This window comes from Trachurus japonicus, chromosome 22 (genome assembly GCF_045865225.1).
Source record: "Trachurus japonicus isolate A0001 chromosome 22, Traja_1.0".
In the NCBI taxonomy this organism is placed as follows: domain Eukaryota; kingdom Metazoa; phylum Chordata; class Actinopteri; order Carangiformes; family Carangidae; genus Trachurus; species Trachurus japonicus.
Window position 1 is genome coordinate 19,817,490 of NC_140928.1, and position 27,979 is coordinate 19,845,468.

The 27,979-nt window shown below is 41.8% G+C and overlaps 1 protein-coding gene across 10 annotated transcripts in view; it reads right to left on the reverse strand.

Annotated features, from left to right (window-relative positions):
• Positions 1-27,979, reverse strand: part of ralgapa1 (Ral GTPase activating protein catalytic subunit alpha 1) — a 71,367-nt gene that overhangs the window by 13,990 nt on the left and 29,398 nt on the right. For all 10 annotated transcript variants that reach the window (XM_085766542.1, XM_085766539.1, XM_085766535.1 and 7 more), the window contains 10 exons: positions 27,687-27,805; positions 27,458-27,577; positions 25,728-26,382; positions 25,442-25,557; positions 24,564-24,688; positions 21,815-21,886; positions 21,339-21,462; positions 20,762-20,917; positions 15,826-15,984; positions 13,438-13,565 (listed from right to left, as the gene is read on the reverse strand). In XM_085766542.1, coding sequence (XP_085622668.1) covers positions 13,438-13,565; positions 15,826-15,984; positions 20,762-20,917; positions 21,339-21,462; positions 21,815-21,886; positions 24,564-24,688; positions 25,442-25,557; positions 25,728-26,382; positions 27,458-27,577; positions 27,687-27,805 — 1,774 coding nt within the window. The remainder of the gene's footprint in view (positions 1-13,437; positions 13,566-15,825; positions 15,985-20,761; positions 20,918-21,338; positions 21,463-21,814; positions 21,887-24,563; positions 24,689-25,441; positions 25,558-25,727; positions 26,383-27,457; positions 27,578-27,686; positions 27,806-27,979) is intronic.

Below are 27,979 nucleotides of genomic sequence, written 5' to 3' on the forward strand. Positions count from 1 at the left end.
AAAGACTCTGACTCTGAGATTCTTAAACTTAGATTATTTCTCTCCTGAATTTCAAAGAAAGAAGATCCTGTTTATCCTGGTTAAAAGGATGACTACCTCTGTAGAAGTAGTTCATGTCAGTCCATCAGAGCAGAACGGTGTCGTCCCTGGCTCTGGGTCATCGTGTCCTCGAGCAGCTGATCCAGACGGACAAAAATAGCAAAGGCAATTTGACAGTTGTTCGACTCGAATTGGATCAGTCCCCGTTGTCCTCATCAAAGCAGCTCTGGAACACCAGACCACATCATGAAAATGATCATCAGGTACTACAGAGGTTTTACAGGTATATAAACGTTTCAAGATGACCCATTTCTCAACCATGTGGTGGGACGTGAGAAAAGGAATTGTTTCCAAGCTTGTCCACAAGGGAATAAATCTGCTCAAAACAGCAGCAGGGAAGGAATCCAAAGGGAAGATGAAGTCCAGCTCCCACCAACCTCCTTTAGAGGTGTAATGGATGATCTAACTACTGTTCTATTTATAAGCAAGGTGGAGACACCTGATGACCAATGTGGGATTCAAAACAAGGAAGTACAGACGCATGGTGATAAGAAAAGGGATGGTTGCCAGCAAGATGGGAGGAGGAGGAGGAGGAGGAAGGTTTTACCATCAATTGAAGAAAATTCAATAAAAAAGGGTAAGTGGCAGGATGACAGTCTCACTGACAGGCGCGACGTATTCAGGTCAATGAAACCAGCAGACAAGTGGCTGAGAAAGATACAGGGATCAGACCAACCAGGTCAGGTCCACTGCCACGGTTCAGTCATAGGAGAGAGACTGAGGGGTTCAACATCTAGATGTATCTCATAGAGCACAAGGACATCGTTTGTCATTTCAGAAAGTGGTGGGGACATCTCTTGAGCCTCCCCGGTGTAAATGACACCTATGGGAGAGGGGCATTCTGAAGACACACTTAGCTCCACCATTATCACCAGCATCTCTATACAAAACGGCCTCAATCTGCACAAACTGCTATAAAACCACTTTGGACATATTTTCAAATGCTTGGATTCTCTGTGTGAAAAGCAAAAAGTCTTTTATCTACCTTCTGTTACAATCCATTCACAGCTCTTTTTTTTTTTTTTAAAAACATTCTTACTGTATTACAAATTTACCCAGCTCATACAAAAGATAAATACATAAAGCATCCACTGAAATGTTCAATAAGCTTTTGACCCATTTGTAAACTGCTGACACAGGCTATTCTTTCACCGTCTTTTTCTTGCCTTCTTTCACTCTTTTTTAAAAGAAGCTGGCTGAATGTTGTTTAAACATCGATAACATTAAATCCACACCCCAGTGATGCATTCTCCTGTTCACTGAGTTGGATGATACACACTTACCCATTTAGATTCAATGCTAGTGTGCTTTAAAGCTCAGTCAGTGTGTTGGTCTGAATGAGACTAAGAAACGAAACTCTCCCTTAATGATATGATACTGGGACGAGGAACATGCCATATAGTACATCAATGTGGGAAATAGATTGTTTATACCTGTTAAGGGATTTCATTTTAGCAGATCCTGAGTCTCCCTGTCTGGAATATGCATCACAAAATGTCCCAACAATATTTTACACTTATCTGGAGCCTTATTTGAAAATCTGATATGCAAATGAGGAGGGAGGAGCAGAACCAGTTACATCTCCTCTCTCAGCTTCCTGTTGTCTGAGAAATGGATGGCCATGGCCAACCACAGGTAATGGATTGTTGCTTACTACTGTGCCTTGGTGAAAACATACCCATAATGCCGATGGTCGGTCAGCGCTGAAGGAGCCTAACAGATGGTCAAACTTGGACCGAAATGCTCCGGATGGATTTAATGTGGAGCTACACGACGGAGCCTAAGGCCTGGTTCTGATGCAAACCATTGGATCATGTTGCAGTTAACACAGGTAGCCGTAGTAACTGGATTTCACTGCAACTCCCGTGTTAATTCATCAACACAAAACAAAAAGTGATCCATTGATGGGCTGTGAAGTATTTACGGACATTTATAAGAATACATTATACAGACTGAATAAAAATGAAGTCGATTTTAGGGAAACACGTCCTTTGTGGTGGTGTCACTCCTAAAGGTGATGATGGCTGTGGGATCATACGTTTACTTAGACCCTGTTTTTTAAAGGAATAGTTCAACATTTTGGAAAATTGGCCCATTGCCTGAATTCCTATCCCTAGTTGTTTTCGAGGTAAATACAGACACTACTTGCCGAAAAACTGCCCCCAACGGGAACGCACATCAGCAGTTTTGCATGAATTTCCCTCTAAAACAACTCTGTCTGGTAACGTTGTGTTATTATCTCATAGCGTGGTGAATGTGCAGGTCACAACTTGTCCACCAGAGCGTTGTGGAGTTGTTGGATTGTGTATTTGATGAGTTTGATGAGGGAAACCAAGAAATCCAATGAGCCTCCATAGCGTAGCTCTGAGCAGCTCGCAGCTCTGCTCCGCCGTTCTAAAAATAGCTTGCACCGACAATTAAAGGTAACGAACCTACTCCTCCTAAGACTATAGGGATTATTGCAACAGGCCAATTTGCCAAAATGTTGAACTATCCCTTTACGGCACAAGCTTCTGAATACACATATTTGATTCTAAAAAACAAACAAAACTGATTTGAATACATAACGCTGTCCTAACGTTGTGACAGTCTTCGGGGCTCTGCTGCCTCCGCCTCTCTCTGGACAGCGTTCACTCTCTCCTCTTGAGATTCTCACTTGAAGTTTTTATGACTCATTGGGTCAGAGAAGTGAACAAATCACACCAACATTGAAGTGGATGAATCACCAACATCTCTGCTGTTACTGTGAAGGACCACAGACGTCCATTTCTTTCCGGTGTGAACGGAAGAAAATATTATTTACTGATATTTAGTGTCAAACACATTTTAAAGGTGGAGAATTATATTAAAACTGCAACAGCAAAAGGCTCGTCTGCAAGATACCTATTCTCAGAAACACGTACACACACAGACACACAGCCTATCTGTCCTCTCCACCCTAGGCATTGGAACAGACAACATAGAGTAGGACATCAGAGGCATAATACAATTGGAAAAGCTTTACAGCGTGTAATGATAAACCTGTGTGTGTGTGTGTGTGTGTGTGTGTCCATGCCCAAAGGAACAAGCTAATGGGTTTATATCTTTCTGTGATAGCAATGATATGGAGGCTTTGTGATTTCATTACGAGTGTGTGTGTGTCCACGTACGCCAAAGATGAGGACAGAGATAGGTTGGTCTAATGCACTACTTATTGTTGGGGCCTGATGTGCACGACACCACACGCAAACTCCAAACACATTACACACACACTTCCACAATCGTATTTAGCCCTATTCATCTGCTCTTTAACTCGATGCAAAAACAGAGACGGAGGAGAAAAACAGACATGAGACATGAATTGGCCCCTTGTCACCCCACTTTTTCACCCTTTGACATTGTGTGTGTGTGCATGAACACACACACCCACCCTCACTTTCTTCCCTGTCACCACTGGGGAGCCCTAAAGCTGCCAGCGCAATTACAAGCTTTATTCAACACACACACACACACACACACACGGGTGTTGGTGATTGTCATTGAGGCCATAATAATAATTCTCTGATTAGAGCGATGGATCCTGTTCTTATCTCCAGGCTCTAACAACACTTTGACAATATTACCCTCCCCAACACACACACATATACTCTATATATCCATACACACAAAAAGAAGCCTCCATTATATGGATACAAAAGGGGAGACACAAAGAGGATTCTTTCGGACACCACAGTTCTGTTATATGTGTGGCGTTAAATTCATTGAATTAATTATTTCTACCGGTTCATAATTTATATTTTAAAAAATTACATATTATTTTATTATTAAATAATGAAAAAAATCTGTTAAATACCACAAGTTGAGTTGTTTTACGTTTTAACATCTAATTCACTTATTAATTATACAACTGACATCGAACTACAAATAGGTAATTTAATTTTCAAACACAAATGCCAAACATTTCATTTGCTCCTTTTCCTCATCTTAAAGGACAATTCTGGGCAAATTCAACTCAGGCTGTATTTTCCTAACATTTTAGGTCTAAAAGAAGGAAACTGAAGATTTTCAGTTAAATTGCTCCTGTTTTGCGGTAGTTGTGTCTGTCCCCGCATCGCCACGGCAGCGATGAATGGGAGCGGATTGAAGTTCCTTAGGCTGCTTAGGCTGTTTACAGCCCTCAAAGCCGCAATTTTTTTTCCACTGACAGCATCAGATGGCTACTCAAACATGCGCCGAGAAGTTTACTTACTTAGGAAAATACAGCCCTGAGTTGAATTTGCCTGGAATTGTCCTTTAAATAGAGTAAACTGAATATTTTTGGGACAAAAAGAAAACTATTTTCTGACAATTTCTTTGTGTCAAACTGTAGAGTTAGTAAATAATCAGCAGGTTAATAGCTAAAGAGAATAATAATTAGTTGCAGCCCTGATATACTGTGTATAACATGTGAAGTTAACTATTAACTATTAGTTAACTATTGGTTAGTGTTATTTTTCTCAGGTTAATTGATGACTAGTTTTATCCTCCTGCTCTTTATAAACTCTTCTCTTCTTTAGGAGGCTATCACAGCTCATGATGACACAGTTTGCTGTGCTGCACTTTGCCGTTGTCTTGGTCATCTGTGACATCCCAGCCTGAATCTTAAACACCTTGTCACATAACAACACACACACACACTGACACCGACACCGACACACACACACTGACACTGACACACACAGAGAGCAGATTAGCTTGTTTACCAGTCAGAGGGGGGTCTGCTCCAACAAGGTGTGATCAAACCACTGATGGCTACAACTCATGTGTCTGCACAGCTCTCTGTGACAAGAGGTGTACGTGCACGCACACACTCACACACACATACGCAAACACACACATTACATGAATCATATACTTCACAAATTAGAGAGAAAAAACATGATAGAACATGAGTAATATCTAAGGTGATACACCTCGCCCACCGGTGATCTGCCTCCTGCTCTTAAGTAGCCAGACAGATAGGATACTGTGTGTGTGTCTGTATTTTAGCATGTGCCTAAAATATACATGTGTATGGACGTTACTCTGAACAGACACATCAGTGCAATTTAAGGCAGGAGTCAGAAGCTTTTTTGAGTCCATCATGGCTTCAGCTAAAGATTTGACATTTTTCTTGTTGAAGTGTACTAAAGACATGAAAACATGTTTTAACAACGCAGAAAATTAGCTTTTGGTTGTTTTATTTCAACAACATCCCTAACGGTGACCTCCATAGGATTGTATTCAGTTTAATTAAATAGGTGAGAATTCGGGCTGGGATGCAAAAATTGATTCTCAGATTCATATCAATAGGCTCTATGCACAGCTCCACTACTTCCTGAACTTAAACCAGCTCCTTTATTTCCTCTCTTACATTATTGGACAAACTGATCCAGGTGTGTCTGAGTAGTCACAGTGGTCAGACACACCTGGATCAGTTTGTCCAATAATGTAAGACAGGAAATAAAGGAGCTGGTTTAAGTTCAGGAAGTAATGGAACTGTGCATAGAGCCTATTGTTACTTAAATATATACAATATTGATTCATGAAACAGTGCAAAGCTGTGACCCTGTGACCGGTGTTGTCCTGCGATGTGACTAAAACATGGCGGATGCTTCTCCACTGAAGGCGGTGGCGACTCTAAAGGCAGATGCAATGTTGTGGTGAAGAGCTGAACTATCGGGGTAAATTGGGAAACGTCAATGTTGAGCAGGAAAATGATCCTGTTTTAGTTTTCCTCTGACAGCTGAATAGTGATCTATGATTCATGAAAGTCATTATAAAAGTTGACTAACTGTTACATCTGTACACCTTCATTACACACCAACGTGTGAATGATCAGAGCGCTAATACTGTGTGTGCGTGTTAAACAGCCTGACTTCCTGACAGCATCTCTCTCTCTCTCACACACACACTTTTCCCCAAGGAGCAGTGGAAGAGATTAGCTGTGACCCCCCCTCCTCACCCTTTTCTTTTCATTTCCTCTATCTGCCCGACGGGAAACAATTAACCACAATCACCTCCCCCTCTGTATGCATTCACACACACACTCGCACACAATCACACTCACACACATTCATTCACATTCATTTCTTTAGCCTTTACCCTCACTAAAACACACACCCTTAAACTAATCCTAACTGTCTATTTAAGCCACAAATACCGCTCAAGTGTGGTTCTGATTTTTAACATCACATTAATTATCTACACACAATGTGTAGAAGCTGGTAAGAGCTCACAACTTCTCTACAGTCGTCTTATATTCATTTATCTTTCTTCTTCTTCTCTGAACTACATGCACACATTCACTTTACTCCAGTCCAAAATATGACAATACTCGCACTACTGTCTTTTGCACTTTACTACTGCTGCTATTGTGCCTTCTACTTATTACTAGTTTAGCTTAGTTTTTTTATTCCAATTTATTCTAGATTTGTATTTTAGATTCACAGATTGTTTTTTAAATGTTTACTGTCTGTTTATTTACTGTCTGCACCAAGGGTCTGAGGGAAACACAATTTTGATTCTCTTAAGTCTCGTACATATTGTGGAATTGACAATAAAGCGTACTTTGAATTCATAATACTAATTTCTAAAAAATTAGTTTTTTAATTTTTTCATATTTGTACAGAAGTACAGCTTCCTTTTACGGCAGAGGAGATGCTCCCTCCCAATGTGCTGGCTGTAGCTGTGCTCTGGGGAGGTGAGGGATAACATGACCCCATTTCAGCATCAGCAATAACAAAATGTCTTCAATTTGTAAGGTTTCGCCCTCACCCTTCTACCGCGGTGAGGAACATACACTCCTTGTCACACACAGCAGATTGTAGCCGGACTGGGACAATAGACTCTATTGTGGGAGCTGGCAGAGAGAAGCCAGGCAGGCCGCTAGGCGTTTGGCTGCTCTCGGGGTGTGTGTGTGTGTGTGTGTGTGTGTGGATATGGGGGATAATAGCACTACATGCCCAGAGCTGCCATCATTTCACTGGGAACAGTGTGTGAAAGAGAGGGGAAAGGCAGTGACACACATGCAGAGAAAACACGCACACACAAACACAGCATCGCTATCACACTGAGCCATATGCTGACCCCAGCCTCACTGCAGCTATCTCTGCCAATCAACTACTAGAGGGGATGTCCCACACACACACACACACACACTCGCAAACACAAACACAAACACAATCACACACACTGTAGATCGCTTTAATCCCGAGAGTGAGTTGTATACAAATATACACATGAAACATAAACACCGTGAAATGCACAAATGTAAATGGCCAGATGATGTACATTTGAAAATTCATCTACACACAAACACCTGCTGGCAGAATGTGTGTGTGTGTGTGTGTGTGTGTGTGTGTGTGTGTGTGTGTGTGTGTGTGTGTGTGTGTGTGTGTGTGTGTGTGTGTGTGTGTAGCAGCTTAGTATCTCTCCAACATTGTTCCCCCAGAACCACAATCATCCAGGAGCAGATGGAAGACGGCCACGGCTTGGTCTTTCACACACTCAGACTAAACACCAAACACACACACTAACACACACTCACACTCTCCAACACCTATCATATAGAAACAGGGCCGGATGATGGCATCGATCTCTTCTCCTGATTCGATCCACAAAGTCCAGGATTGACTCAGTTACATCAGATCAACACAGACGCTGCGTTGAGCTTCACAGAACCGAACCAGGGAACTTCACCTTTCCTCTACACTCAACAAGTGAGCAACGCTGTCGTTACCTTGGATATAAAACTGTGTAAAGAAAGAGCACATTACGTCACATTCGTGACGAAGAGCGCACTGCTCGAAATGTTGTAAGTTTTATAGTCCTCTAATAAATGTTTGTATATTTGGGAGCTACTACAGTGTGGCGAGTCCTTTCTTGTTTTTGATATTCGTCTCCCTGGACTCAGCACCTGGCTGCACTTTTGGATGTGCGCAAGCCTTTTTTTGTTCAAATGTAGAACATACAACTCATAACACATCTACGCTTTTGATGCCTCCAGGTGCAAAAATAGTTGAGCAAGAATGAAAAAGTAAAAAGTCTCACATAGAGCGTCAGGAGCAGATGTTTAAATGTACACATGTTCACTTTGAGCTCAGACTGAAAAAAGAACCCATGCACTGTTCATTCAACTTCATATCTTGTAGCCTGAGATTATTCCTCTTTACACAAACAGAGCTCAGATCAGTGCGATGACACTGTTTAATATTGGGATGATGATATGACTTGCGATAAATAAATTGTTTTTAAGTGCATGTCAACCACACAGTTCCTGAGTCTTTCTGCTTCAGTAGGCTACCTGCTAATAGGTGCCTTGAAACACTGAACACAATACTAGAACAATATTTTGATTATTCTTTTAAACAATTTGAATTAAAAAATATCAATCAATAAAACAGAATGTTTATTTAACCCTCTCTATCCTCCTCTCCTCACTTATCGATTTTAGGCAACCTTTTGTGATGTGTTTATCTCACACATGTTCATATCGCGATAACGAAAATACGATGAATCGGTCAGCCCTTTTTTGTCAGTGTGTGTCAGTGCAGTGATCACATTTACACACCACTAAGGTCCAATGGAACCACTTATAACAAGTCATCACTGGCTGCACTGGCTCTCCTCGAAGAAAGGAAACCAAATCAGTGCAGCACTGATTTCTGTTTATAGTTGTATACAAAGGTTTTAGCATCTCTTGATCAAAAGAAGGTGCAGCAAAGACATTACATTGTATCTTATGATATACTATCAAAGAAAATAGAAGAAAATATCCAAAATAAAAAAAAACTCTTTCAGCAATATTACTAGTTGTACTGAAAGTGTTTTTCTCTTGCTCTTGCAGCTGAATATGAATTGATTGCATGTTGCCATACTGAGACCACATCAGGCTTCCTTGTCATTCTGGATAAATCAGGTCTGAGTGTATCAATCTTAAACTCCCCCTCTAGGATGCGGTCTGTGTCACTTTGTGAAGGTACAAATTTGGAAATTGACCAGTTCCCCTCGCGTGTGACCTGCAGCATCAGGCTGAGGAGCCGAGCCGTCGCTGACACCAATATATCACTCAGCAGTTTGTCCCTCACTTTCATCTGCTCTAATCTATGAGTTCCACTGTGGCCGGATGCAGGAGAAATCAATCTCACTCTTCATTGACCATGGACGAGTTGTACAAGTGAGTGTGTGTGCTGCCTTTCACTGAGATGTGTGTGTGAGTAGAGTGAGTGAGTGAGGTCTATATGCAGAGTGGCGGTACATGTGTGCTGCTGCTCCGACTGCCTTTCTTGCTGTAATGAGCTGATATGCGAGATAGAGTTGTGCTTACACACAGCTGCCCCAGCAGCCTGGCACTCTGTGTGTGTGTGTGTGTGTGTGTGTGTGTGTGTGTGTGTGTGCGCTTTTGGATGGCTCTAGTCATGGTGAATGAAAGATCAGAGAGAGAGGGAAGGCAGATGGACCGCCCCGAGGGCCAGGAGACAGAGAGGGAGAGAGAGAGAGAAGGGAGAGGAGAGGCAGACAGAGAGAGGGAGAAAGAGAAAGAGGGAGAAAGAGGAGAAAAATGCCAGTTAAACACTGACACACTTCGCCATGCCAACCTTCTTCCACTTCTCTCCTCCCCTATGTGCTTCTGTGTCGGCTCCTCTGTGAGGACACTTCATGCTACAATGCAGCTCGCACAAACACAGACGCTCACACAGCCTCGTACACAAGGACATCTAACCCTCATGTTCTGTGTTGCCCTCATCTCTGGGAATATTTGGTTTCACTCTACAATAAAAGCAGTAAATACTGTGTGTACTGCGTTGATGAGTTGTGTGCTGCACTGCCACCAAAACAGTGGTGGACTGTAAAGAGCCCTGGAGGTTTCCTGTGGGACCTGTCACCGACATGTTAGCAGCAGATCTTTGAAGTCTAAATGTGTTTCTTCCACACTCAAATTGTTTACTATTCACCTACCACCTAATATACAGTGTGTCTGAAATAATCAACATTTCCATTTCTGTTGGTGCCGCTGTGCTTCACATTTGTGTTGCTTTACAGTCCGTTTAAAATTATGAACTTGACAAAGTCCGTTTTTAAAGTAACAAAGTTGACCTGAATGAAATAAAATTTAATTCAAAGGTTTTTCCAGTTGTTTGGGTTAAGTTTGTGGTTTTCAGTCTAAGGTGTGTAATCACTCAGAGAAAACAGTGGACCATTTCTCACTTTTTACTTAATCTATCGATTCAATTCAATTCAAAAGACTTTGTTGTCTATCGCAAGGATAGAAAATTGTCATTAGTTTGGGCTCCAAAACAGTCAGACATACAAACACCAACATAAAAACTCACATTAAAAAATCTCACATAAAAGCTATAAAATTCACATGACGCTCACATAAAAAACTAAAACAGCAAGTAGATCTTGCCCTAAAAACAGGTATCTATCTCTTTCCTTTGGAATGCGCACTGCTGTGGGAATCTGCATTGTTTTATATCACATTACCCGATCCTGTGTGTTGCCCTAAACATTCGGAAACTCCTAAGTTCAAACGGTTGTTCAGGATTGTTATTGCATCATGGTGTCAGAGTTTCTCTCGGTCTAGGACGATGACGATGAGCAGAGTGGACGATAAGGGAGAAAGAAAAGTAAAGAAATCTGAAGAAGAGGAAAAACAGATAATATGACAAGAGACGGAGAGAAAAACAGAGAGCCTCTGAGATAAGGCGGTTAGAGAGACACAAGAGCAAATACAGGGACAGAATCAAGAGAGAAATGATGATGAGGGACACACAGTGACACAAGACAGGGGCAGAAGAAAAGAGAGCACAGCGAGACATAGAGGGACGCTGTTGCAGCGATGCAGAGAGACAGAGAAAAGGAGGAAAAAAGGAGTGAGAGGAGTAGAGGGCAGAGAAGGGAGGGAGAGGAGAGAGGAGAGAGGTGTGTGTAGCACAGAGATGGGGAGTCAATAATGACTGATTACTGTAATTCAGCCTGTCAGAGACATCGAACTGCTGCTACCACCAATCAATACACACCAGGACACTTGCAGACACACACAAACACCTCCAAAACCAGCATGTGCGACATTGTGTGTCATCAGGCTCGTGTACACACAGACACACACAGATACAGTATGGACATATGCACAGCTGCACGCGGAGAATGCAGTGAAACATACAAACACATGTCGACATGTCTGCACACTGGGGTCGCACAAAATGCACACACGCACACACGAGGTGAGATAGGAATATGTGTAAAGAAAGTGAAAGCACACACACATGTGCAAACACAATAGGGTTGGGAGGTTTTAGATACGAGCCCCACACTGAGACTAACAATCTCTCCGCCCCCCCCCCCCCCACACACCCACTACTTCCACCTTGCTGGCTGGCATCACCTCCAATGCTCATATTATCTTTCTGAAAAGAGGAAAGAGAAGGTTAGGAGAAGAGAAGAAAGAGAGGAAAGGGAGGAGAAAGAATCGGGAGCAAGACAAAAGCTGAGAGAAAAACAAAAGTTAGATACGAGGGGAGAAAGAGGAGAGAGAGATGAAGGACAAGAGGGAAGATGAGTAAAGGAGAGAGGGATGAGGGGTGAGGTAAAGAAGGAAGAGATTACAGATGAGATAGAAGGGAAAAAGCAGGAAGTTAATGGTAAAACAAGACAATTTTGGTAGGAAAAAGAAAAATACTAATTCATTAATACTAATTTACTAATACATACTGTTAGATTAAAAAGCTACGAGTGGGTTAGAATAAATAGTGGACATTCACATTTTTCTGTCTCTTTGAATTGAGCTTTTATGTTGACTGAGGTTGTTCCTTGAGGACAGTGTTATTGTACATTTATTATGGGTTTTATTATCGATTGATGCCTATTTTTCTTTTTACCTGTGTGCCTCCTCGAGTTAGTCTAATCTCATCCAGTCGCCTCTGTGAGGACATTGTGTTGCTGTGGCCATCTCATCCTTGACTGGAGAGGCCTAACCTTCATTTGAGAAGGTCGCCGCACAATGCACAAAATATGTTAATAGTACTTGTACGTCATCGGCAGCATTAATCTTTCTAAGCACCTGTCATATGGGATATGTGGCGACTGAGCTAGCGAGGCCTTTGGCCCGCGCGGTGCGGCACTAATTGTTAGTGTATTTTTCACGCCGCTGTGCAAACCAGAGGCCAGCAAATGTTGTGTGTCTGTTGAAGGTATGCTGCTGTGGAGCTTTTGATCACCTCAAAATGTCTGTTACCCCTCTAGTGGGAGCTATTTTGGTCAAAATGAAGGAACATAACTTTGCAGGAATCAAAAAAGTGTGCTGGTTGTAATCCCACTCTGTGTGTAACATTTAAAAGCTTGGTGATAAGGGTTTCTTTTTGGTTTCACTTGAGGTGAGCTCACTCCATCGCTGCCTGTGGCTGTCAGCAAGAATTCAACAATCATAAACCTCATTTTACTGCAACACAACGATAGCTGAAGTTATCTGAACATGTGACGTGAAGGGAGGAAGTGCTGGAAAAGGAACAGACAGATAAGCAGCCAGAGAGGACGACAGTGTCATTAAGGGAATCAAATTGCTCTAAGTATTGCTTAGAAGAAATTCCAATCATCAGTGAGAAGCTCAGCTCGCCTCCATGTGTGTGTGTGTGAGTCTGCATGTCTGTATGTGGATTACATGCGTTACTAAAGTGCTCATGTGAATGTAGTCATCCGTCTCCGTTTGTCAAAGTGGAGGCTGTGTATGAAGAGTGTGTGTGAGTGTGTGTGTACGAGTGTCAGACCAGAGAGCAGAACCCCTCATTCAGAAACAGCGATAGAAAGGAGAATCATCGATAAGTATTGAGCGCCGGGCTTGTTCCAACCACACCACCATACAAACGGATCAAGCAGACAGGACTGTATACACACACACACGTCTGTCTCTTTCTTTCTTTCCTGCACACACACACACACACACACACACACGCCGTCCAAACTTTATGTGCCTGCCTGTGAACGACAAACACACAAACACACTCTTGATATATAGCACTTCAGAGCCGACTAAATACAGCTCTATCACACAAGCACTTATATTCTGAAAGCCAAACACGACTGGACATTGATTTGCTATTCTTAACACTTGAGCTGAGTGATCGCCAACATTCTCGCTCACACGTGCACGAGCGAGGCTTTCGGCGGTCGCCACGACAGCACAGATTTATTCCATCGACTTAAAGCGGGCGAGTGAAGCGCTTCAAACTGCTAATGTTTAAAGAGCTCAGGCGTTAGCATGGAAATACTGAGGAAAGGCTTCAGTGACGTACCTTTGGTGTTTGGTTGTGAATACTCTGAGTTGGGGTTTTCAAAGGATACAAGTTCTGGTACAGAGGGATGAGGGATTTGAGAGCTCGACTGGCGTTGATAGCCGTGGCTCTGACCATGGTGGGTAAAATCTTCATGTCCACTATGGCACCGTCGAACAGCGGACCGAAGAATGGCACCTGCAGACAGAAACAGAAGGAGTGAAACACTGAACAGAACAAATCACACAAGAAATAACAGTTATTATAATAAGATATTTGAACAATTGGCACATTTCTACATATTGCAACAACAGAATACATTTTAAAGCAAGTTCAAGATTGTTGTTGCTGATGTTGATTACTTTAAAACTTGTATTTTGATTGGTGACATTATAAATGTGATCTCTGTCTTGGTGTATTCCAAAGTTAAAATAAAGGTTGAATGGATTTCAAGGTGCTCACCTTACAACACAAATCAAACACACAGTATCAACAGACAGTATCTAAAATAATGTTAAACTAGGTCAGAATAAAATTAATTGCATTACAGAAATGTGATTGTACAGAACGTTTGTGTTGACTGAAGTTTGCAGAGCTGGGTTTTAAAGAGGGATTTGAAGCGATGAAGAAAATCCATATGATGGATTTATAATTAACTATCAGCCTATTGCTTGTGGAAGTCTCTCAAAGACAGAAAACTCTGGATGTTTTATGAAACAGGACGACCTCTGCGTGGCCTGACAAGCAATGACGGATATGACAGCTTTTTTATTCTTCAATGATACACTATTTGATTCAGGCTATGGTTTTCTGATTTAATTCACTGCTTTGCTTGTGGAATCCACCAAAGAGAATAATGTCAGACTTTCTATTGAATTTATTTGAGGACCAGGTCTCCAAGCCATGCACTCTGTGACTGAATACAGTGCTTTCAGGACGACAACACAAGAGAATATCTTATCTAACTTGTTTTTGGATTCATGATAATTCAATATTTTTGCTTGTAGAATGAATGAAACGGAATAAGGTTATGTTATTAGTGCTGTGGTATCTATGTCATAGAGAAAAAAAACATCATTTTATTGTGTTATGTCTTGTTTGAAATAGAGTTATGCTATCAGTGCTGTGGTATTAATGTCTGTGTGTTTTAGACTGATACATTAACCAGAGCAGCAGGACTCGAGGCAAGACTCTCTCTAGGATTGTTAGTCAATCTGGATGCATATCTGTGTAGTCTGGGAGGAAACATCAAATTATTTACCAAAACTCTGTCCACGTTTGCAGTTCTATCCTCTACCCAACTCACACACTCTCTGAATACAAGCAAAATAAGAGTTTTCTCCTCAACATAATATCTAAAAAAGATGAAACAATCAGTTAATGAATAAGTTGACAGTCAATTATTGGCTGTAGCTTTAATGATTAATTTCTCTGTCAAACTCTCAGCCCGTGAGTCTGTGATTCTTTTTTAATGTTTCCTGAGTGTCTCCTTTTTTCCTTATTTTGGACTCACTGGTTGGACTTCAATCATTGAAAACAATTGAGAACATTTACTGTCTGGAGCTTTCAACCACATCTCAGTTGGTTCAGACTGAGTAACTGATTCCTATGGATGAAAGACAAGTTGAAATAAATCAAAAATAACCTGTATATAAATCAACTGTAAAGTGTGGAGAACCGTATCAGTCTGTGTGTGTGTGTGTCTGTGTGTAAACTTGCATTTACATAAAACATGAAACATACATGAAAGTCTACAGCCAAGCTAGTGGCTCTGTGAGCATGATGCTTAGACACAGTGATACTTTGAGCATAAGCATGCCAACAGACTGAAACTGGTGACAGCTTATAGATTTATATTTATTTCATTTATTTAAGTGATGTTTGCCACGTGTGTTAGCATGCTAACATACTAATTAGAACTACACAAAATATTTAGCCAAAGCGAAAGCTGGTCCTTTTGCAGGTATTTTGATAATAAATCAAAAATATTGGATGAAATGAAATTTCAAACTGATAACGTAAGGGTCACCAATAACAATTCATCCAGGAGAGGGAACTTGCAGCCATTGGTGGCACAGTGAAAGATAATCCATTACATACTGATCTGTCAACTACTGAGATATACAACAAGGTATACAAGTCTAGTTATGAGTAAACCATGTATAGAGCTGCTAGCATGGCTAAAACCTACACTGATTGGGGAATGATTGACACTACAATTACATTTCCACCACAGGTTATATGTATAGTCATCACTGATTAGTCCAGAGGGGGACTGAATTATCATCCTGGGTTTTTAATGATGAGTCTAAAATGTCTTGCTGTTTCACAGGCATTTTCTCCCAATAATAAGGATTCTGGACAAACACTGAAATGTTGATGCTGAGTAATTGCACAAAATATCGACGACTGGCAGTTTGAGTCCAGTATCAGAAATGCTAATCTCTCTTTTTTTTACCTCTGGTTTTTTGAGAATATGGATGGAGTACATGTGGTTCTTCATGGGGTAGATGACGATCAGCACGTCTCCAAACTCAGTGGGGATGATTCCTCGACGGTAGTCTCTGGAATGTTCCGACCAGACAATGTGGACCTCGTCATTACCCAGGTGTCTCAGCTGGAGGCGGAGGCGAGAAATATTAATACTTGAATCAAAACAGGAGAAATGTCACACATTTTTCTTTGTAAAGTATAAACAACACAAACCAAGTCAATGCCAAACACACACAACAAACTAGATAGGCTGTATCCATCATCAAACCAAGGCTGTGTGTGTACGTGGAATCGGCGGCCCTGGGGGTGATGGAGTGAGAGTGTGAAGACGGAGAATGGACACAAAGACGGAGTGAAGCTCTTGAAAGATGGAGTATGGGCTGGAAGACAGATGGGATCAAGTCCGCTGCTGTGCGATGGTGTGTGTATGTGTGTATGCGTGTGTGATGGTCCACATTCACTCAGTGGGCTACAGCCGGGGCAACTGACAGCTCTGTCATTAACCTTGATGTCTGCCAAAATGCACGCACACACACATATAACACACACACAGTCTCTACTTGTCTACTGTGTCACACAACTTCAGATGGCTGTCTGTCTTGGCCTTGGCCCTCAGACAAACACAAGATGTTTCCTTTTAAATGTGTGTGTTTACCCGGCATCACTTGTGTGTCTTGTCAAGGTTTTTACACACGTATTTCATCTGCATAACGTGAAGGGATTTGGTAATCAAAAATTGTCCTAGATTGTGTTCCAGGACGCACAGTTTGATAAAATGTCATTTTTTTTGTGCACACACAAAATCCCTCAACTGTCATTAAAACCTGAGGGTGACTTTAGGGGGCAAATGTGCTTGGGGCACGGTACCATTGCTTAGTGCGAGTGCGCCCTTTAATTGACACGCAGGCCTGGAGAACTTGTTATGTGACTGTTTGGAAGTTACTTCATCCCTGACTCTACATGAATCTCCATGACCGCACTGAGTTATAGGCCTAATTAACTTTGATATACTTAGCAGATTTTTTGGAAAAATGTGCGAGTAAGAGATATATTTATCAAGTTCTACTTAAAATAAATCTCTTAGAGGCACTTTGCTCTGACGGTGCTTGCAATTCAAAGTGACACACAACTCACAGTGCTACTGAGAAGTGAAGGGCTCTGCCATTATCACATTTAGAGAGTGAGAGTTATGGGCAGTATTTTTGGGTGTCAGATGACATAGTGTAATAAGGCAAGGTGGAGTCTTGGTGTCTGATGTGCTTCTCTGAGCCGTATCACTATTTTAAATGTAGCTTTAATCCTATAAATCGCTTTTTTTCCCTTTCTTTTTTCCGAGCAGATGTCGTCTGACAGGGACCAGAACACGCTGCAAAGAGTGAAAGCTGGACAAACGCCCAGCAACCAAGTCCGACCAACATCACGCTACGGTGTTGTGTGTGTGCATGTGTATGGCAGAGGGATGGATGATAAATGCCTGCCAGTATGGACATGTGTATGTCTGTCAGTTTAACCTCTTTGTGGACAAGCTGTGTGTTAAGCCTGTGTGTGCTAACCAGCATGTGCATGTGCATGTGCATGTGTGTGTCTGTGTCACACAAGCACGCATTTGTAGTGGTGTGGCCGTTTGTGCAGACTGATGTAAATGAAGCCCTCGGTGGATGTGTGTTTGTGTCAAGTTAAACAGGTTTATAGCGTGTGTGTGTGTGTATGTGTGTGAATGTGAGTATGCGTGTTTGATGGGGCCATCAGCTGATCAGGGAGATGGATGGTGTCGGACCAGGCGCTGATAATCCAATCAGGAGCCTGCAGCGACGTGATAGGCCGAGAAGCAGGAAGTATGATCTGATTAAAGTGACATTATGGCCATGTGCAGAGCGCCCAGTGCCTGGGGGGTGACAGGTGTACACACACACAGGGGTGAAAAAGGACACAGCGGGCGAGTTGCATGTACATACACATACATCTGATCATTTACCAAATTGTGTGTGTGTGCGTCTGTGTGTGCCCCCTGCGCCTGCACACGTTAAAGTACGTCCACTAAAAGTGCTTGTTTTTGCCACCAACACAGACTCAGGTTGTTATAACGTGTCTGACATACAGGGGGGTCGAGTTAGTGAACATAATCTATGACGTCCACGCTGAAAATGCATCGACATCAATATTTTAAATTGAGATTTCCCACAAATTAATTTATTTGTTGCCAGTCATGATATCTACATTACCTGTCACATATTTATTCATGGTTACACTGCTTGTCTGTCTGCTCAAGGCGGGGCTACATACTAAGTAGTAGACACACACATACACACACACACACACAGCAGAAAGACTATGGTGGATGCACAGGTAAAGTTAAGACATCTTGCTGACAACTGTTATTGCAATTTATGTAACTTCAAGTGCAACTTAAGGTAGAATAAGTCAGGAAAGAGAACTACAGGGGTTAAAGCAAAAAAAAATCTTTTGACTGAAAATTTTTTTGCAAGTCCCCCCCCCCTCATTTTTGCCTTGTATTTTAAACCTGCTGAAGGAACCTTGTTCTAAAAGTGTTGTTTCTTTGATTCTTCAATAAATTATTCTGCATATGCATAAACCTGAAGATGCACACTGCCTGCCAGCTCTGAAGTGGTCAAAAAGGTGAGTCACCAAATCCCTGTAGGGGGGTCTGGGGGCATTCCCCCCCAGAAAAAAATTGTGATTTTAACATATAAATCAAGCATTCTGGTGTACTCTGAGAAGAACATTCTGGTGTACTCTGGTGTTCATTCTGGTGTACTCTGTTTCAGATAGAAAAAAAAAACATTGAGTAGGCCTACTGACTAAGGTTCCCCTATCATTGTAAGGCAACAAGACAAGAATGGCTGGAGTGTATGAAACTTAAACTGAACTCAGAACTGGTCTAGTGGGGAGCAAAAACAAATCTCAAGGCATTAATCAAGGGCCCGTTTCCTCTGCTATTTGTCCGTGCAGCGGTGCACCGCGGACATGCACGGTAAAAAAAAAGAAAAAAAAAGAAACCGAATGCGCGCTGTTACGTCTGCTCGGACCGCGGCGGCGGACCAACATATGACCAACAGGTCCACTCGTGCCGACGTCAACAGCTGCAGGAGAGCCAACGCTACTACGTACCGGTATCTGCCTCCAGCGAGTGACAGTCATAGGCTACGTGCAGGAAGGCCAGGGTTGCCAGATATGCGAAAAATATCCCCCACACTCTTACTTTTTTACTTCACTGATTAGTGAGAGAAATTACCGACCGGGAGCCGACCTCCACCCTCCCCTCCTGTGCTCGCGCCGCCGCCCCCACCTCCTCGTTGAGAACCACTAGGTTAATACAACGGTCCTGGCTAGTTTTATTGGTTGAGAGCAGCGTTAGTAAACCACAACAAAAACACTGTAGCCTTTTTTTTCTCCCCTCATTTTTTCTCATTGACGGAAATCCGTCGTGGCGACGGAAAACTTTAACCCCTGGAACTAGTATGATTATTATTAGCAGGACACAGGAGGATATGGATAAAATTAATATCAAATTGTTGTAACACAGACGCCTACAGCTGCTTAGTCGACACCTGGATCATGACATCATGACTCTTAGTTATTTTGTTACTATTATTTTTCATGGTGAACATGGAGTTGAGTCACAAACATGTGGAGGATGTTTTGTTTAACCAGAAGCAGAAGTTTTATCACTATGTTCAAAGTCACCAGTGTAAGTTTACATTGCAGAAACAGGACTTGCTTGTCAAACACTTCCATGATCAGTTAGTTAATTGGTGCTATTGTGTGATACCTTAACTCAAGTGAAGCTCTGAATATTTCTGCCTCCACTGAAAGTCAAACCAAAAACAAAACTAACTGATTGAGGCACTAGCAAGTAGCAACGCCTTTGTTCTGCAGAAATAACACTTCTGTTAAAGTGAAGATGTGCTGTGACCAGGTCTCACCACAGGCTCATAAAAAACAATGATAATATTAAATTTTCACTGACTAATATGTGTGTAGAGAGCTGCACGGTTAAACCACAGCCTGATGTTATTTTCAGGTGATTTCATGAAAGAAAAGACAGCGAACAGCTTTGCATAATGGAGCAGTGCTGTTTAAACGCTGAAGTGAAGGAGAAACTGTTGCTGCAGTAGAAGCAGCTGTGGCAGCAGATTCTGTCAGAACCACCACATCCACTGCATTCATGGATCAATGCTGACTGATTGACTGACTTTCAGGCTTGAACCACATTAAATGTTATTTTCTGAGTCCTGACTATTAAGAAATCACACCTGTGTATGCATGTTAGTGTGTGTGTGTATGTGCTGAGGTTCACTGCACACACACAGAAACAACAGTGAGACTTTTAGCGTACGTGCATCTCGTCCCCTCAGTGTTCATTTTCACTTCCCGTACTTGCACGCACACATACACACACTAAACCTGCCTTCCCTGACACTGATACAGGCCGCACACTGTGCACATACACAGATTGCTCCTAAAAATGATTGGAAAAATTACTAGTGTGCTGTAAAAACACTGACATCAACGTGTGTGTGTGCGTGTCCGTCCAACAACCTATATTCATTTATAATGTCACTATCGGGCAGAAAGGGCGAGTGGGGAGGAGGAGACAGAGGAAGAAAAGGGAAGGACATCTGATTGTAATCTCATCATATTTATTTCCCCTCACTATGTAAATGTAGTGACATTAGAGGAAGAAAAATGGATCCTTATTGTTACTAGTCACAACACACACACACTCAACTGCAGTCTGTGAGAGTGTGACAGATAAAAACATGGATCCAGTTTGACAGAAAGTAGGGAAGTTTCCATTAAACTTTAATTGACAGTTGCCTCGTGAATAACTGGAGAGAGTCAGACGTGTGTGTGTGTGTGTGTGCGTGTGTGCGTGTTACCTTCTTGGTGAGGTTGTGGTCCTGGTCGTGGGGCATGCGGGTGGAGACGTGGTAGATGACCTCGGTGGTGGAGGTGGCGTAGTAAGGCGTGGTCTGACCTGTGCTACGATTCCTCTGGAGACCTCCCATGAAGCCACAGTGAGTGGTGAGGTCCACCTAGGTGACACACACACACACACACACACACAATGCAGGACACATTAAAAATAATAATTCCCCATCCAACTTTTCATTGCCTTAAAGTCTGGAGTATAATCAGCTTAGTTCAATCTTTGTAGAGGAACGTTTTAGGTTTCTACTAGCAATGAGTCTGCTGAGATGAATTTCTCATGATCTTATAAATTCTTAGATTTTTTTCCCTCTTATTTTGCACAAGGCTCTTTATGGCAGCAAATAAAAGACAAGACATCACCTGCACACTGTGTATTTCAAAGGATGTGTTCAGCAATATAGTTTTTCTGTGACAATCTTTAATCAGTTAAAGTGTCAATGCTACAATGCTCTAAATCTAAACAGATGTATCATTTGAATAGATGAGGAAGACACGTTCAAGATGATTGGATAAATATGTTCTTACCTCCCAGCCCAGTCCAGAGACAAAGTCCTCATAAGCCTGGCTGCCTGTTGTGTTGGTGAGGATCGAGTGTTTGTCTTCTTGGCCTTCAGCCACATAAAACACGGCTATTTTATGAGTCTCACGGCTACGAGAGAGTGTGGAAAGAGGAAAACAACCGTGACCGAGATGGCAACAAACTGGAATAAATTGTTAGTGTGGGAACATTTATTTCTACGTTTTATCGGAGTGCTTCCCCGTTAACTCCTTCTGTTTGTTTTACAGCTGGGCCTCAAAAAAGGGACAAAGGGTAGTGATGTAATAACCTCACAATTGAGGTTGGGGTGGGGGCTATGAGAGAAACCAGTCAATCTAATCAGCAGGTGTAAAAAGAAGGGGAGGATTCAAACTATGAAGTGAGAAAAACATCAATTAAAATATCAAAAAAGATGGAGACTTGGGAGGAGGACTGCAGTAAAGACGAGATTGTATTTTCTCACCATTGCCGCGAGTCCAGATTCTTCAGCTCTCTCAGTAACTTCTCGTTCTTCCTCAGCAGATGAAAGTTACTCCTGAAAGACACAGACACATGCACAGGTTAAGAACCATAATCCAAACTAATAATAATCCAAATCTGGTCACTGTCCTCGTCTCTCCTAATCGACTGGCTGCCTGCTTTTGTCCCCACTTCCTGGAAAAAAGTGCCACCTAATAGGACATTAAGTAGAGCCAACAGGAGGACGTCTGGTGAAAAGAACCAAAAAAAAAAAAAGCTCAGTGATAAAAGATGTTTTTCAAAGCAAAGAAAAAAAAAAAGTTCCCCATAGTAACACAGATTGGAGAACAGCAGCACCATGGAGTGTTGGGCAGGTGATGAATAGAGACTGGATTCTTCCAGACATAACGTTTTTATTTGAGGCCAAACATTTGATCAGACAATCTTGTCTCTCTCAGTCTGAGAGTCCTGTAAGGGCTTTTTTCTTCTTTTTTTTTTGCAAACTCTACATGTCTTTCATGAGGCCGTTTTGCCATAAAGTCCAGATGGATGATGAGCTGCAGTTCTGCTCATCCTACAGGAAGTTCCTCTCTTCCTCATGCAGGATCTCTGGAGTTTAGCCAGAGCACCTGCACCACTGTTACCAAAGCCCTGATCCCCTGATTGCTCAGTTTTATAAACCGTCCAGACCTTTTCTATTTAGTAAAGATGGCAATCACTGTCACGGGCGGACTGACTGTACAGGTTTCCAATCATGTGAACAAGGTTTTGATTGTTACAGAGGCTTTAACAAAGATGATTCTGGATTATGAGAAATGTGCATCTGGAGTTCTGAGAACAAACTCTTCGAAGTGAGACTTGTGTGACTGGGAAAAACTGTAACCAGGTAAATAGAAATGTATCTTATATATTTTAGAATTAAACTGCAAAATAGCAAGATGTTAAAAAAGTTAAAGGAGTAAATTTAAGGGATGTGAAAACTTTCTGAATGCACTGTAGTTGTGAATGTTGGATGGTCAGTTTGGGAAATTTACAATTCTGATGCTGAATGAAAGGTTTTGGCAGTTCAACAAGTATTTATTTTTTGTGAAAATGAGCCTTGCAAATATAAATCACTGAATATTATTATTACTGTACAACAGCATCTCATGCTGTCCAGAGATTTCAGCATCCACACAGAAGACGATAATAAAAGATAATAATGAAAACGAGAAAGAGTCTTTCATACAGATCAACTAGTCCAGAGACTGTTGAAAATGTCCCAAGGACCAGCCACCAACCTTGGCACTGGTTATACAAAATCAGTGCTCGTGCAGTGGAGCTTGGAGTGGACTGATAATGATATATCATTCTTTTCACTCTCAGGGGGAGAAAGAAAAGAGAAAAAGAGCAGGAGATAAAGGGAGGGAGAGAGAGAGACAGCAATTTGCTCTTTATTAAACTGATAGTTGGTAATGGCCTCATTCTCTGCTCTCAAAGACTCCATTTACATCCTGTATTATAGGGGAAAGCATAAAAGGGGACACACACACGCGCACACACATTCACACACACGGGTGAGGGGTCAGTATCTCAGTGTCTGATGACCCACATGAATACCTGGAGACATGAGGAGACAACAACAGATGATTAGACAATATCTTCTCATCTTTCTTTTTCTCATCAATCTATCTTCTTTTTTCTCATTTTTTCATTTTCTTTCCTCAAGATTCACTCACTTATTCTGACTTCATTTTTTTTCTCTTTGCTTTTTATTCTTGTTCTACATCTACATGTGCCCTATTTGGCCCGTTTTCTGATTTGCCACATCTCCCTCCATCATTCTCTTCTTCAACTACTGCCTTTTATTCTAACTCCAAATGGGTTCAGTTTGATCAATAGAGTACTATACTCATCACACACTTACACACACACGCACGCACACGCACACACAGCGTGTTAAGAAGTCTATTGTGCAGGCTGAATGCAGACGGTGTGATTCCCTGGACAAAGTATAAAGAGCGATGAGTGTCCATTAGTGACACCTTGACATTGTGTATTTTAACCCAGAGTCATTGAGAAGATGAAATGCTGTGCCATGTGAATGGAAAAACGTGGTGTCTAATTAGCTCAAAATACTTTGTTGAGTTTGAATTTTTTGCCTCACTTGCATTGAACAAGCTTTGAGATTGTTCTAGGGCAGACAAAATCAACACAGGACTTCCTAAACACTGTTTAAATGTAAAAAAACACACCTAAAAAACTCAGAATCTATTTATCCTCAGGCATAAAATACGCTATGCGAAAACATTATTTTCATTTTTATTAATTTTCTTTCATAAGTACGGTATTACATTATGGATTTTTTGTTTTGTTTGAAAGTTTTCTCTGTCGCTGAACGTGTTTTATTGCCAAAGGGGGGTTGAGATTGTTGCTCTGGCCATCATTGGCACAAGAGGTACGAGACTAAAGGTTATAATACAATATATATATATATATATATATATAATAGAACTCTGAACGGCACTTGCTAACAAGACCTAGGTTAACATTGTCGCAGTGTTGCTTCCCATTGCTGGGGACAGCTTCTGATATAGAGGAATAACAATCACCAAAGCAGATGTGGTGAATACAGCAAAAGTATATTAAAAAAGGAGGCAGAAATATGCAAACAGAAGAAACAATCAAATTGACTCTTATAAAGACATAAACATGTATTCTTTTTTGATCATTTTAAAAAGTCCAGTTAAGTTTCTCATGTGTGTGTGTCTTACCTCTTCTCCCACGAGTTGAGTCCCAGTATATTGATGAGGAGTCTGCAGTAGTAAAAGGCAGACTGTGGTGTCTGGGTGTCTGGTTCAGCCTGCTGCACTGCCCTCATGTTCAGATCCTCACCTCTCTGAAAAACAGTCAACATTTTACTTTAATGTTAAAAACGAAGAAGAAAACCTTGGCTGAAAGAAAGTCTTTGGGTGTTTCTTTCACATAATTTCCAATAAATTAACTAATTTCCATAGTTGAAAACATCATAATAACATCATAATTTGATTTGATAAAATAAGAAAACGGAAAGTGGAAAGTATTTTTCATCGATCATTTTACAGATATGGTGACCTTGTTACATGTGTGTCTATATTATGTTTTGCCACCAGAGCAGTGCTCAGTTGAAGGGTACTTCACAGAGTGCACTTTGTTGTTTTCACAGCAGATTCTTGGTCATTGTAAAGAAACCACAGCTGTTTCTACTAACACTAATAACATATAAGGTTATCAGCAACATCTGTGCATTAAGGACACTAGTGGTCCAGTACGTAAACCAACACCAAGACCCTGAAACTGAGGCAGCACAATAAGTTGTTATTATTCCACCTCTACTTCTCCTTCACTTTTGTCTTCTGGGAAACATCTAAATAAGGATGAGAGTATTGAACATATCCTCTCTATTTTTGTTCCAACAGAATTTCTTTTTAAATGTTATTTCCTGAAAGCTTTAATTGCTGCTGTATTGTATTGGCCTGTATTGTATTCTGCACTTGTGCTGCACCAGGAGAGTTAGACATCCACTTCATAAGGACACTGCAAGAACTAAAAATAAAAAAAAAAATCTAATGGAATACTTTATTTTACTCAAATAAATATGGACACTACACACATGAAGGACAAACTCTCTCTCAGCGGCGCTCTGCTTCAGGATGGCATTGATCACGTCGTTCTCCTGCTTCTCTGAAACACAAGCTGGAGGCGGGGCTGGGATGTTGAGAGGCATGCCTGTGGAGACCAGGGGAGAAAACGTTTCTAATATATCTGAATCATTCTCACAAACGAGATTTGGTACGTGGTTCTTTTTAAATTTCTAAAGAGGAGTTGTGTTGTGTTGGTTCTGCTATTTTAGAGAATGGGAACCAGTTCAGACGAGTAGAAACTGTGTGTGTTTGTACCTGCTCTCTGCAGACACTCAGGACTTGAGTATCCCAGATACTGCAGCATTTCATCCAGTGCATCGTCGCCTTCCCTCAGTGCATCCCAGGCTGGCACCGCCTCCCGACACACACGTTTAGCTGATGGGGGAGCCAGAATCTGCTCCAACCCCGACTCCCCCCGATTTGGCTCCTCGTCCATTCTGTGCTCCTTCTCCTCGTCCTCCTGATCCTCCTCCTGTGCATCTTCTCCTTCTTCACCTCCTCTTTGATCTTCCTTCTCCTCCTCACTGACTTTCCTCTCCTCTCCTTCCTCCTCCTCCTCCTCCTCCCCCTGAGACTCTTGCCTCTCGCCTTCCATACCTCCTCCTCCTCCCTCCTCTCCCTCCCTTTCCCCTTGTCTCTCCTCTTCGCTGTCCTCTCTCCTCACCCCCATCTTTTTCTGTGGACCTCCCGGTGAGGTGCGTAAATGAAGACCTGTGCTGTGAGGAGATTGTATGTGCTTTAAAAGTGTGTGTGCTGGGCTGGTTGGCGAACACGGTGGAGGCCCGTAGAGGACGGCAGAGTCCCAGGAGTGTTTTCCGGCTACGTCTCGGATGATGACACGAACACAAGCGGGAGCAGAGGACAGACCAGCCGTCATTCCACCCCCCGGTACACCAGACTCCGATCGGATCTGGATGATAGAGGGAGACAGAGACTGTGGTTAAACACTAAATCCTCCAACTATTTAAGAGATCAGCCTCATACTGAGTTGAAGCATTTTAGACACATCTCAACACATCTGAAGCTCAAACCGTAATAACTTTTCTTTCTCGTATTTGCTTCTTCTTTCCAACTTCATTGGGACTTCAAGTGTGCTAAGCATTAAATACATCTAATCTACTGCAAACCATCACAAACTGTTATGTTTTTGTTTGTCAACCATGTTGCTAATAAGTAGCAAAGTAAAGGTTATTCTGACAGCACCTGTAAAACTATTGACATTACGTGCACCAATTTCTTTCTTTCTTTCAATGATATTTAAATTCTTCCAAGGACAAGATTATTTTTTGCACTTTTTCCTTTTTTAATTCTGGAATGAGATTTCAGTTTATTGCCAATTCAAACGGGTATTGTGATTTCTGTGGAAATTGTGGAGCTTTAAATTGTCCTCAACTTAGTCTCTTGATGGGAGAGAACAGCACTAAACCTTATAAGATATTTTAAGACTCCACCACAAAAAATTAAAGAACAGAAGTTTGGCACGTCGGACACAATGTGGCTCATTTCCACATATTTCAGGATCACACTAAGCTGAGTTGATATTGGAGAGGGATTCACAGAACAATGAACATACAAATCAGATAAGTCAGTGCACTCTGTCTGGGTCATGTCATGCGTTTTGAACACAGGAAGGGAATATCACTGGAAAACGGCTAAATCTAGAACCAGCAACACTTTATTCTGCCTGATTATTCATTCAAGTATCAAGTCAATAATCATTTGGCAACAGTCCAACGTGTAAAATAATTCAGATACAAGTCAGGAGCTTCAGTCAAACTCAGATCACAGTGACTGTTGTCAGACCACAGTCAGTTTTGTTACATTGGCTGAAGTACCGTAGTCAGAAAACTGCTCTGTAGGTTTGAGCTCAGTCTGCATCAGTCCTGCTAACAAACAGTAGTTTAATCTGGTCTTAAAGTTACGTAGCATGACGTTGGCTGTTGTTTAAATCCTGTGAGGCTTCAAAGTCTTTGAGTGGAGCTCACCTGGAGCACCGAGAGCAGCGTGGAGCCGTTCAGAACTAGAAACTGCAGGTTTGGCGAGTGGAAAAGTTCTGGTCCAAGATCAGCACTCTCACAGAATGGGTTGTCCTGGTTTTCACACACCTAGAAAACATCGGCCAGAGTGTTTCTCAAGCAAAACGCCAAGATATAAACAAAGGTACTGATAAGTAATCGTCATCTTAAACAGTACATGATGCTAATGTAACGGTACCTGACTGGACAGAGTAGCTGGCCCTCCAGACATTGGATAATGTCCTAGGTGGTTGACCAGGTGGGTGATGACTGTTCTGGCTGCGATGGAGACCAATCCCTGCTGAATACGGCTGCGAACTGCAGAGAGAACCACAGACGAGAAACATGAAGTACTGCAAGGATCCAGCTAAGATCCAGAGTCAGAACCATCTTTTCTAAGTTTACTTTATGTCCAGTCTATATTGTTTAGTGGATTGAGAGGTGCACTTAGAAGTATGACTTGATAGTCGGGCTCCAAGTTACAGCAAAAAC